At 40.7% G+C, this 13897-nt stretch overlaps 1 protein-coding gene across 2 annotated transcripts in view; it reads left to right on the top strand.

The window, feature by feature from the left end:
• The window catches only part of osbpl3b (oxysterol binding protein-like 3b), a 176928-nt gene that overhangs the window by 75123 nt on the left and 87908 nt on the right, over positions 1–13897 (top strand). For both annotated transcript variants that reach the window (XM_073024393.1, XM_073024392.1), the window contains exons 8-11: positions 5434–5537; positions 5854–5946; positions 7011–7167; positions 13686–13819. In XM_073024393.1, the coding sequence (XP_072880494.1) occupies positions 5434–5537; positions 5854–5946; positions 7011–7167; positions 13686–13819 (488 nt within the window). The remainder of the gene's footprint in view (positions 1–5433; positions 5538–5853; positions 5947–7010; positions 7168–13685; positions 13820–13897) is intronic.

Raw genomic sequence — 13897 nt, 5'->3', positions numbered from 1 at the left:
TACTTGCATTAATGAGCAGGTGTACAGGTGTATCTAGTAAAGTGGCCACTGTGTACATAATTTCAGTGATCATGAAGGGATCAATTTACATTTTGATTGAGCTGTGATTTCAGCAGATGGAAATCTCAAGGTATTTACTCATAACAGATTTCTCTTTGAGGCAACAAAAGGCCAGTCACGCGGGATTTAGGGATGAGTAATAAGCCTGGCATTGCTTGAAAGTTTTATTTGATGATGGGGGTGGTATTGAGCTCCAGTGTGCGGTTGCTGGGCAAAGTGGGACAGTCATGATTCTAAATTTGAGTAACGCTGACTTCATTATGTGGGTCAAACAGTTCACACTATACTGGACAAATCTGCCAACTGGTAAAACAAAGTATCATTGAAAAGTGTTTTGAATACTTTATGCCATGGAAAACTAGTTTACATCCCAATGGGTATAAACTACTTGCTGAAATATTAACCATGAGCAACTAAGAAGATGAACTTTAGTATAACAGAGGAAAAAATGCTCGGCTCTATTAGAACAGGTCTTGGCAACCATAGAGACCATAAGAAATGGAGCAGAATTAGGCCATTCGGACCATGAAGCCTTCTCCGCCATTCTGTCATGACTGATTTCTTTATTTACTGAGATACAGCACAGAATAGGCCCAGCCTACAATCCCCAATTTAAGCCTAGCCTAATTACAGGACAATTTACAGTGACCAGTTCACCGACAAACTGGTATGTCTTTGGACCGTGGGAGGAAACCAGAGCACCCGGAGAAAACCCACGTTGTTACAGGGAGGGCATAGAAACTCCTTACAGGCAGCGTCAGGAATTGAACCCGGGTTGCTGGTACTGTAAAGTTTAGTGCCTACCATTAAGCTACCACGCCACCCCACGAGGGATTTATTATCCCTCTGAACCGCATACTTCTGCCTTCTCCCCATGACCTTTCACAGCCTTTCTAATTAAAAACCTATGAACCTTTGCTTTTAAATATCCCCAATGACTTGGTCCCCACAGCCATCTGTGGCAATGAATTCCACAGACTCGCCTCTCTCTGCTAAAGAAATTCCTCCTCATCTCTGTTCTAAAGGGGTGTCCTTGTATTCTCTGACAGTGCCCTTTAGTCCTAGGCTCCCTCACTATAGGAAACATTCACCCTATCTAGGCCTTTCAATATTCAAAAGGAAAATAAATAAAAAATACCCCCTCATTCATCTAAACTGTGAAAAGAAGAGTAACATAAGGTTGCCTAAGATATCAATATCAAAACGATTTTACAATTGTGTAAGAAAAGCTAAAGTCATCAAAACCAATTTTGAGCATCTGTGAATTGGAGAAGAATAATACTGTATGTGAAAGCAATGAATGGCCAAAGAATGGGATGGAAAGTGAGATTGATCTTGGATAGGCTAAAGTGTTGGCACAACATCGTGGACTGAATGGCCTGTACTGCTCTATGTTCAATATTTAATCACAGTGATTAAATACTTTGGATTTTTTTTAGCTAACCCAGTGATAAGGTCATGTCTGATACATCAGATTCTGAGACTTTGTGTCTGAAGAATTGTCTGACATTGAACTGTCAAATGTCTGGTTTATTCATGAACTTCCAAAGACATTTGATAAAGTCTTTCAAGATAGATTGTTAAGTTTGAACCTCATAGAATTGAAGGCAGTTCTTAATTTTGTAAAGAACTGGCTGAACAAACAAGTGAAATAAGAATCATGCACAGGTACACAAACTATGAGGCTGTGTCACACTGCATGGGCCACAGTATCCAATACTATTTGTAAACGATCTGAATACTTCATATGGATAGATTCATAGATTCCTTGCTGATCCCAAAGGAACTTAGTGTCAAATTAGCATTACCAATGCACATACAAATGTTAGAAGAGAAGGAAGAAAGAATGAAAAACAAGTTACCTCAAACAGTCTAACAACAGGAAGGGTTGGTTCATCACTTCCCCAGCTATAGGTAGACTCATTATAGAGCCTAATGGCTGAGGGTGAGAATGACCTCATACAGCGCTCTTTGGAGCAGTGCAGTTGTCTTAGTCTATTACTAAAAGTGCTCCTCTGTTCGGCCAAGGTGCTATGCAGAGGGTGAGAAACTTTGTCCAGAATTACCAGGATTTTCCGTAGGGTCCTTTGTTTAACCACCGCCTCCAATGTGTCCAGTTTGTCTCCTATAACAGAGCCCCCCACTTTCTAATCACCCATGTTGACGCTATTGCCTCAGTACACCACCGCACAGAAGATAGTACTGGCGACAACAGACTGGTAGAACATGTGAAGGAGAGGCCTTCATGCTCCAAAGGACCTCAGTCTCCTCAGGAAGTAGGGGCGACTCTGGCCCGTCTTGCACACAGCCTCCGTGTTGGTGCTCCACTCAAGTCTGTCATCCAAGTGCACCCCCAGACATATCCCCCTATCCAAGTGATACTACAAGGGAGACAGCAGCTGGAAGATGATTCTACAGATTTATTAATATATTTAGTGAATAGACAAAAGCTGTGAGAAATGAACTTTATAGCATGAACATTAAGTCTTTACAGTTGACCTTTCAAAAAGTAGCTCACAGCAACTTAATGAACTATTATCTTTAATGGCAGCTTGTTGTAGGAGGGGTGATTAGACAGGATAGCCTTTTATCCATTGAAATTTAAGAAGAGGAAGGAGGTATTTGACTGCAACATCTAATATCCTGAGTGATCAAGGCTGGACAAATTTACAGAGGAAAATAAGTGAAGATTCAGATTCTGGAATCTGAAGAAAAATCCAGTGTTGGAAGAAATCCATCAGTGAGGCAGCATCTGTATTGAAGAGAATAGCTTCAGGATGATGAGAACAGTCTCTTTGGGAGAATGAATTTTTTTTTAAAACAAAGAGGTTAGCCCAATTTGTATGAACTGATTTTTTTCATGAGTTTTGAGAGTTAATGAAATTGATGGAAACAAATTCTTTGAGTAATTTATTAAATTGTAAGTAGATGACAGGTAAGGAAGGAGGTGAGAATAGCAATAATCTTATTAAATGGTGGAGCAGACTTGAGGAGCTCAGAGAGCCACCAGTGATCCTCATTAATCACTAATCATTAATCAGTTATCACTAGGTAGGTTAATTTTATCAATTGTTTTAAGATCAAGGGATTAGATAGCCAAAGAAACTTGGAAGCATATACATAGATGTTAAAATGTAATGAAATGGTACAAATTAAAATAAGAATATCTCATGAAATTCTGGCCATTACATACAGAAATCCAGAATACAGGGAGATTGATGATTATGCCTGTTATGGGTCTTGCACTTTATCATTTACCTCCACTCCATTTTATACTTTATTTTGTTATTTATTATTGTTTTACCTTATTCTACCTCAATGCACTGTGTAATGACTTGATGAGTATGAGTATGAACAGTATGAGAGACAAGCATACCAGGCGGCACAGTAGCGCAGTGGTTAGCACAACACTTCTCAGTTCCTGTCACTCCCTGAAAGGTGTTTGTACGTTATCCCTGTGGCTGTGGGGGGGGTTCCTTCCGGGTGCTCTGGTTTCCTCCCACGGCCCAAAAATACCACATGGGTTTCCTCCAGGTGTTCTGGTTTCTTCCCACAGTCCAGAGAGGTACCAGTTGATAGGTTAGTCGGTCGTTGTAAACTTTCCTGTGATTAGTGCGATGCTAATACAGCTCGGGGCATTCAGAGTTTAGAGTTCAGTTCTAGTGCTGTCTGAAAGGACTCTCTGTGCATCTTCCGTGTAATGTGTGGGTTTTCCCTTGGTGCTCCGGTTTTCTCCCACAGTCCAAAGGTTCACCATTCGGCAGGTTAATTGGTCATTATAAATCGTCCGTGATTAGACGAGGATTAAATTGGGGGATTGCTGAGCAGTGCAGCTCGAGGGGCAGGAAGGGTCTACTCCGTGCTGTATCTCAATAAACAAATAAATAAACAAACAAGCGAGCTTTTCACTGCATCTTGGTACATGTGTGGTGAACTACATATACCTGTCTGGACACGCCCCCTGATGACTGCTGCTGTGGCTCCTCCCACAGACCCCTGTATAAAGGTGATGGAGGTCTGAGCCCGGCCTCTCTGTCTCCAGGATGTAGTATAGTGGTCACTCACTGCTTGTTCCTTCTTCCAGTCAATAAAAGCCAATATCTTGCCTTTACGTCTCAGAGTGAGTTATTGATGGTGCATCAACATGTACAGATCCTTGGTTAAACTACATTTGTGTTACTCAGAGCAGGAAAAAAAAACAAGATGCTGGGGAGCGACTGAGCAGAAAGAAACTGACAGTGTTTCGGATCAGTGATCTTCAATATTAAGATACTTGGCCTTTCTGAGAACATATTGTGGTTTTGGCAAAATGATGTTTGCATTCCGAGCATTAAAACGTGGGTTGAATTCCCTAGAACTTAAAAGTTCACAATATATCTCGGGATGGAGAGAAGTAATTTCAATTGTACAGGTGCTCGTGTATTGCGGCCATTTAGGTGTTGGAAATTGATGCTTACAGAATTCACAAATTGCTAACTAAAAATTGGAGATATGAAATAAAATTTGCTCGACATAATTTACGTTGGATGTAGACAGCAAAGGAAAGTAAATAAAATTTAATCTTCAACTTGTGAATCATGACATGTGCAGAGGACGTAGCTTTGAATTAAAGAAATGTAGCCTCCGCCCAACCCCTACTGTAACAGGAGCGATGCATAATTGGTAAGGAAGGGTGCCAGAGGATGGCAAATCTGTAGAATTCATTGCAAGAGATGGCTTTAGAAGTCAATTTATTGGGTATATTTTAAAATGGTTGATAAGTTCTTAATTAGAGTGTCAAAAGTTACGGGGAGAAGGCAGGAGAATGAGGTTGAGAGGGAAAATACATTAGCCATGATTGAATGGTGGAGCAGACTCAATGAGCCGAATGGCTTAATTTGTTCCTATGTTTTATGGTCTTGTATATGAGACTCTTGGGAAAGACAAACAATTACAGCTACATCAGATGTGAAATTGGGAAACTACTAGAAAGGTAGAGGTCCAAATTCCTTTTAATTCTTAAATGGCAAATAAGACATTGCTTTTAAAGTCTGAAGTCGAATGAATTCCTATTGAGATTGAAGGGATAGGTGAATGTAACAAGTTGAATCTTTGATCAGACAAGATTTTATTACACCACTGTGTAGGTTTAGTGTCTATACTATCCCTCCATGACCTACTGTGTAATGGAATTTCCTTCTTGGCTTTTCCTTGCGAGAAGGAATTCTTGGAATTATTTCTTGAAAGGATTGCTTACAAGAATGCAATGATTTTTTTGGGTGTTCATCAAAAGCCTAATTAAATTGTTGCATTTCAAATGGGTTTGGGAATCAAATGTTTTCTTTTTTCATTTGATGGAAAACTTCATTAGGAATCCTTTCTTTTCCCTTGCAGATCTTTCGCAATGCCAATCCAGTTTAACAGAATTAGTGCAGCTTTTGCAAAGCATGGAAGTTATCCACAGAACATGCTCGGCACCGTCTATTAATGCTATTCAGGTATTACAGTCAAATGTGTTTACTTACCAACATTAAGCTGAAGTGAATTAAAGTAATATGCAGTTAAGGGAATGGCGTGATAGCATAGCAGCTAGTGTAACATTTTACAGTGCCGGTGATATGGGTTCAATTCAATTCTTCAATTCCCGCCACTGTCTGTAAACTTTTATGTTCTCCCACATTCTAAAGATGTACGGGTTAGTAGGTTAATTGGTCACATGAGTGAATTTGGGTGGCATGGGCTCTTTGAACCTGAAGAGCCTGTTACTGTGCTGTATCTCTAAAATAAATAAATATTTTTCCTCCTCTGATGAAGGGATATGTTTTTGAGAGTCCAAAGAAGGAAAAGCGCTTTCAAAGAAGGTGGCGAACCAAAAGTTTTGGCAAAGATGCTAAATCAACACTACAGGTAATACGGCTATGAAAGAGGGACTCCGTGCAACTACTTCCATAATTAAATACAGAACTGCAAAGTGATCAGAGCAGACTTGATATTAGATACTGTTAATTAATGGAAATGTTTAACACTGATAATGCATATCTCTGGGGTTACTATTTAAAATCTTTTCCACCACACCCTTCCTCGCCACTTCCCTGTTTTATTCTGACATGTTTATAGTGCTTCACACCCAAAAATTCTACCAATGAGATCATTTGAAAAGTTATTTCTTATATTTTGGTAAAACATTGCATTCATCTATTTGCTAACATTTAGCAAAGGCTACATGTCAAACCATGTACATACTGTGCAGACATCTTAGTCACACACATTGATATATACATGTGTGTGTGCACATCTATGTATGTGTATACATGTGTGTGTGTATGTGTATGACAAAGACTTTTGCACAGCACTCTGGTACTTTTATGTATTGCACTGTACTACTGCAAAGAAACGCAAATTTCATGACATGCAAGTGATGAATAAACCTGATTCTGATATGGATTTCTATTGTGGACTGAGGGATGGAGGCAGGAAGAATGGAATCATGATTGGGAAAAGGGGAAGGGAGAGGGGAGTGAGCGGGAAGCACCAGAGAGACATACTGCAGTGATCAATAAACCAGTTGTTTGGGATCAGATGACTCAGGGCTGAGTGTGTCTGCACCCATGCAACCCACCCCTGGCACTCCTTCTCTGCCAGCTGTCCCACATCCCTCCCACAGCACTCCACCCTCACCATTCCCAACCTCCTTTGCTCCTGCCAGATTTACGTACTTGGTCTCCGCTCCACGTTGACAAATACAGTACTATGCAAAAGTCTTAGACACCCTAGCTATATATATGTGCACAGTACCATATCTTTGAATTCATTATGTACACATTTATGTACAACAAGTCCTCCTCTTTCTCCCATCTTATGCACTCCAGATTGATGGTTGCCTTGCAAAGAAAGACCTGTATCAAATTCTTGCACTTTTACATCTCCAAAAGGTATTTTGTAAGTAGTAATGGTCTTTCCATTTTCCCTAGGTTCCTTGCATCTCTCCAAGCCCAATGAGACTGCATGCATCAAACCCTAACTTGTCTGAGGTATTCCCTGTAGAAACAAAAAACTTTTCAGATGGTTCAGACTGGCCTTCAGATTATTCAAAACTGCAAGAAGATTTCTGCCATATTGCTCAAGAAGGTAATAACAGCATCCTTCGTTTTCCAGTATTAAAACTAGGATGAATACATATGGTTTGGATCACAGAAGATAATGCAATAATTTAATATTGGTGAAACTCCCATCTTGTCCTATTCATCCAGAAATGGGGAGTGCGCTAGAACAGAGGGTTCTGGGAATACTGATACGTAATTCTTTGAAAGTGTCGACAAAAGGTCATAAAGAGAGCACATTGGCCTTAATAAATCAAAGTATTGAGTACAGGAGTTGAGGTATTATGTTGAAATTGTATAAGATTTTGTTGAGGTTTAATTTGGAGTATTGTGTACAGTGTTGGTAACCTACCTGCTGTACAGTAATGAAGTCAATAAGATTGAAAGAGTGCAGAGAAAATTTACAATGATGTTGCACGGCCTGAGGACCTGAGTTGTAGGGAAAGGCTGAACAGGTTAGGGATTTATTCCCTGGAATTTAGGAGAATGAGGGGAGATTTGATAGAGGTAGATAAAAGTATAAGGGGCATAGACAAAGTAAATGCAAGCAGGGTTTTTTCACTTAGGTTAAGTGAGACTAGAATTAGAAGTCATGGGTTAAGCGTGAAAAGTGAAATTTTAAGGGAAACATGAAGGGTACGTCTTCAGTCAGAGGGTGGTGATAATGTGGAACCAGCTGCCAGTGGAAGTGGTTGATGCAAGTCCAATTTCATCATTGAAGAGAAGTTTGGATAGGTACATGGATGGGAGGTGTATGACGAGTTATGGTCCAGGCGCAGGTTAGTGAAATTAGGCAGAATAGTAGTTTAGAATGGAGTAGATGGACCGAAGGGCCTGTTTCTGTGCTGTAGTACTCTATGACTCTAAATGAAAGGAGAAGCTGGATATTTGTTGCAAAGTGGTGGAATATTTGTTATTCAAATGATAATTGGTAAAAATTACTGAGCTTTATCCAACTGATTAAAATTCAAACTATATGAAATCAGATTATATCAGCAGTACATTGTTGGAATATATCTTAAGTACAAGACATTTTCATTGCAAATTGTTGTGAGGAGGAGAGCAGGTAAATGGGACTGTTGTAATATGTATCAGTTTTTGCTCAGCATTCCTTCCACATTCCAAAGACGTATGGGTTAGGGGCAGTAAATGTGGGAGTGCTATGTTGGCACTGAAAGCATTGCACCACTTGTGGGCTGCCCCCAGCACAATCATCGGACTGTGTTCGTCGTTCACACAAGCCCCGCATTTCACTGTATGATTTGATGCTGGGATGTACCTGTGAGAAATTAAGCCAATCCAACCTAATCCAAAGGTTCATCTATTATCAAAGTATGTATGCAGTATACAACTCTGAGATTCGTCTTCTCCAGATACAAAGAAAACCATGGAAAGCATTCAAAGAAAACCACCCCCCCCCCCCACCACCTCACTCGAAAAACAAATCTCACAAACCCCAAACCCCCCAACTCCCTCCCTCACACAAAGAAACTAACAGATACACATGAAAACGGGAACAAGGGCATCAAACCCCAAAAACCATCCCATATTTATAACAATGCTATAGCTTAAAAACTGTTTTTGAATGAGTGACAGCCAATTTCCTCCAGTATAGGTAGTTCTAGATGTAGGTAAAAGATTTTTAAGAAGTGCAGCTAACTTTTTTTCACTTAAATCCATGATAAACTGGGTTTGAATATTATCTGGTTCTTTTTCATCGGTAGCCCAGGGAAAAGTATTGGCTGAGAGACTGGTGTAGGGGGCAGGGCTTCAGATTCCTGGATCATTGGGGCCTCTTCTGGGGGTGGTAGGACCTGTACAAAAAGAACGGGTTACACCTGAACCCAAAGGGGTCCAATATCCTAGCAGGCAGGTTTAATAGAGCTATTAGGGAGGGTTTAAACTACAAACGTTTGTAATTAGGCAGGAGGATGGGAATCAAAGTGATAGGGCTGAGGAAGGGGAAAACAGAAATAAATCAAAGATAGCATTCAACAGAGATGATAGAAAAGACAGGCAGGAGATGAGGCATGATCACAGCCAGTGGGATGAGTTACAGGGCAATAGAGGTGTGGAGCAGTTAAAATAGAAAGCAACAAATACTGGACTTGAAAGTGTTATATTTGAACACATGCAGCATGAGAAATAAAATGGACTTTCTTGAAGATCAGCTACAGATTGGCAAGTATGACATTGTGGCCATCTCTGAAACTTGGCTAAAGGTTGGCTGGTATTGGGAGCTGAACGTCCAAGGATATACAGTGTATCGGAAAGACAGGTTAGTAGGCAGAGGGGGTGCTGTGGCCCTGTGTATAAGAAATAACATTAAATCAGTAGAAAGGGATGACATAGGATCGGAAGGTGTAGGGGCTCTATGGGTTGAATTAAGAAAAGGCAAGGGTAAAAGAACCCTAATGGCAGTTGTATACAGGCCTCCAAACAGCAGCCAAGACGTGGATTAGAAATTATAGCAGGAGGTAGAACAAGCGCGTCAGAACGGCAATGTCATGATAATCGTTGGGGATTTCAACATGAAAGTGGATTGGGAAAACCAGGCCAGTACTGGACCTCGAGAGAGAACTTGTGGAATGTTTAAGGGATGGCTTTTCATAACAGCTTGTTGTTGAGCCCCCTAGGGGATTGGCTCTGCTGGATTGGGTCTTGTGCAATGATCCAGAAGTGATAAGAGAGCTTAAGGTTAAGGAACCCTTAGGGAACAGTGATCACAATATGATCAAATTCACTTTGAAATTTGCAAAGGAGAAATGTGTCGGTATTTCACTGGAATAAAGGAAATTACAATGGCATGAGAGGGGATCTGGCCAAAGTTGACTGAAAAGGGACACTAGCAGGTAGGACAGCAGAGCAGCAATGGCTGGAGTTTCTGCAAAAAATGAGGGACAGATATATTCCAAATAAGAAGAAATTTTTGAATGGAAGAAGGACACTACCGTGGCTGATAAGTGAAGTCAGAGGCAAAGTAAAAGCAAAAGAGAGGGCATACAAGGAAGCCAAAGCTAGTGGGAAGGTAGAGGACTGGGAAGCTCTACATGTAGTGAAAATTACTACTGATAAGGTGCTTAGGAAGCTTAATGGTCTGAGGGTAGATAAATCACTTGAACCTGATGGAATGCACCTTTGGGTTCTGAAGGAAGTAGCTGGAGTGATTATGGAGGTATTAACAATGATCTTCCAAAATTGATAGATTCTAGCATTGTACCGGATGACTGGAAGATTGCAAATTTTAAAAATGGTGGGAGGCAGCAGAAGGGAAACTATAGAGCTGTTAGCCTGATATCAGTGGTTGGGAAGTTGTTGGAATCGATTGTTAGGGATGAGATTAAGGAGTGATGGAGGCACATGACAAGATAAACCAAAGCCAGCATGGTTTCCTGAACGGAAATTCCTGCCTGACTAACCTACTGCGATTTTTTGAGGAAGTTATAAGCAGGGTAGACAAAGGAGATGCAGTAGACGTGGTGTACTTGGATTTTCAGAAAGCCTTTGACAAGGTGCCGCACATGAGGTTGCTTAGTAAGATAAGAGCCCATGGAATTACAGGGGAGTTACTAACATGGGTGGACCATTGGCTGATCGTCAGAAAACAGAGAGTAGGAATAAAGGGATCCAATTCTGGCTGGCTGCTGGTTACCAGTGGAGTTCCACAGGAGTCAGTGTTGGGACTGCTGCTTTTTACGATGTATGTCAATGATTTGGACTATGTGATTAATGGATTTGTGGCTAAATTTGCCGATGATACGAACATGGTTGGAGAAGTGGTAAATCTGTGGAATTTGTTGCCACGAGTGGCTGTGGGGGCCAAGTCATTGGGTGCATTTAAGGCAGAGACAGATAGGTTCTTGATTAGCCAGGGCATCAAAGGGTATGGGGAGAAGGCAGGAGAATGGGGATGACTGGAGGAATTGGATCAGCCCATGATTTGAATAGCGGAGCAGATTTGTTGGGCCGAATGGCCTACTTCTGCTTCTATAATATCTTTTGGTCTTGTGGTCTTTTTAAGTGGCATTGTCCTCGTTTAGGTTTCTATTTTCTCGTCCACATATTCGGCTTCCAGCACTGCACAGCCAACTTTTCGGAAAGTATTCTTGGCAGAGGTAATTGCAAACTGCTCCAGGATTTCAGAACCAGTATCAGGTTTATCATCACTGGCATGTGACGTGAAATTTGTTAACTTAGCAGCAGCAGTTCAATGCAATACATAATCTAGCAGAGAGAGAAAAAAATGATAATAATAACTAAAATAAAACATAATAAATAAACAAGTAAATCAATTATGTATATTGAATAGATTTTCTTAAATGTGCAAAAACAGAAATACTGTATATTTTTAAAAAGTGAGGTAGTGTCCAAAGCTTCAATACCATTTAGGAATTGGTTGGCAGACGGGAAGAAGCTGTTCCTGAATCGCTGAGTGTGTGCCTTCAGGCTTCTGTACCTCCTACCTGATGGTAACAATGAGCAAAGGGCGTGCCCTGGGTGCTGGAGGTCCTTAATAATGGACGCTGCCATTCTGAGACACTGCTTCCTAAAGATGTCCTGGGTACTTTGTAGGCCAATACCCAAGATGGAGCTGACTAGATTTACAACTTTCTGCAGCTTCTTTTGGTCCTGTGCAGCAGCCCCTCCATACCAGACAGTGATGCAGCCTGTCAGAATGCTCTCCACAGTACAACTATAGAAGTTTTTGAGTGTATTTGTTGACATGCCAAATCTCTTCAAACTCCTAATAAGGTATAGTCACTGTCTTGCCTTCTTTATGACTGCATCAATATGTTGGGACCAGGTTAGATCCTCAGAGATTTTGACACCCAGGAACTTGAAGCTGCTCACTCTCTCCACTTCTGATCCCTCTATGAGGATTGGTATGTGTTCCTTCGTCTTACCCTTCCTGAAGTCCACAATCAGCTCTTTCATTTTACTGACGTTGAGTGCCAGTTTGTTGCTGCGGCACTATTCCACTAGTTGGCATATCTCACTCATATACACCCTGTCGTCACCACCTGAGATTCTACCAACAATGGTTGTATCATCAGCAAATTTGTAGATGGTGTTTGAGCTATGCCTAGCCATACAGTCATGTGTACACAGAGTAGAGCAGTGGGCTAAGCACACACCCCTGAGGTGCACCAGTATTGATCATCAGCGAGGAGGAGATGTTATCATCAATCCACACAGACTATGGTCTTCTGGTTAGGAAGCTGAGGATCCAATGCATTTATTAAACATAATTAAGACAGTCTCCTGCTAGGTAGCAGGTAGTTACATAGCATGTATTAATAAACCCATCAATTCTGCTCTGCCATTTCATCATAGCTGATTTATTATCCTTCTCAAACACAGTTTCTTGCCTTCTCTCTCTAAACTTTGATCCCTTACTAATCAAGGAACTATCAAACTCTGCTTTGCTGGGCACCTACAAAGAAAGTACAGAAGTGCCTCTACTTCCTTAGCAGGTTGTGGAGATCAGGCAAGACTTCAAAAACTTTGACAAACTTCTATAGAAGTGTAATTGAGACTGACAGCATCACAGCCTGCTGTGGAAACACCAATGATCTTGAAGGGATAATCCTACAGGAAGCTATGGATACAGCCCAATACATCTCGGGTAAAGCCTTCCCAACTACACAAAATGCTGTCGTAGGAAAGCAGTGTCCATCATCAAGGGCCATGTAATCTTCTCACTGCTGCCATCAATAAGTAGTTACAGGAGCCTCAGGGTTCACACCACTAGGTTCGGGAACAGTTATTGCCCCTCAACCATCAGGCTTTTGAACAAAAGGGGTTAACTTCGCTCAACTTCACTTGCCCCATCATTGTAAGGTTCCCACAACTTATGGATTCACTTTCAAGGACTTCTCATGTTCTCGTTAGTTACTGCTATTTATTTATATTTTCATTTGCACAGTCTGTTGTCGTCTTCACTCTGGTTCAGCACCCTAGTTGGGCAGCCTTTCATTGATTCTGTTATAGTTACTATTCTATAGATTTGTTGCATATGCCCACAAGAAAATGAATATCAGGATTGTATATGGTGACTTATATGTACTTTGATAATAAAATTCACTTTGAACTTTAAATATGCCCAATGACTTGGCCTCCACAGCCAACTGTGGTGTTCTGATTTAGTTCACATTTTTGTGAAATGCATGGCTGAATCATGACCATATCTTTCTCCTTAACTCGGCTGGTTTCACCCTTGTACTAAAGCAAAAGACCAAATACTTACTCAATTAAAAGACATATTAAAAATGTACTCTGTAATATCCAGTTAGCTGTTTTTTATGAATTTTTTTTGATTATTTGAGGAATTACAGTGTTGAAGTCTTCATCCACAAATGAACATCGTGCCTTATGGACTTCATTATTCTGGTCTACTGTCTACTCAATTTGAGTTAGATTGTATCCTTGACTTCCAATTCTTGTATCCATTGGTCATATAAGTGTGATTTTTGTTCAATTTTATAAATTTGATAATTTGTTAAATCTGATTCAAGATCAAGTAACTCGGTCATTTTGATTTGCTAGTTCATTCCGTGCTCAAGTCGGTGTACAATTCGATGGTCATTGAGAGGGAGAAACTGAAGCATTTGGTATCAGAACATGATGCGTGCCACTCACCATCTGCACAGATGATTGGTCTGAAAACTGCCTTGAGCTCGGTAAGTTGAGAGATTATGTTGGTATAAAAATTGCCAATGTTTCATTTATATATGTAGCTTCCTAACTTCCTAAAGGTG

Source organism: Hemitrygon akajei, chromosome 20 (genome assembly GCF_048418815.1).
Source record: "Hemitrygon akajei chromosome 20, sHemAka1.3, whole genome shotgun sequence".
NCBI classification, from domain to species: domain Eukaryota; kingdom Metazoa; phylum Chordata; class Chondrichthyes; order Myliobatiformes; family Dasyatidae; genus Hemitrygon; species Hemitrygon akajei.
This window is presented reverse-complemented; position numbering and strand designations above follow the sequence as displayed.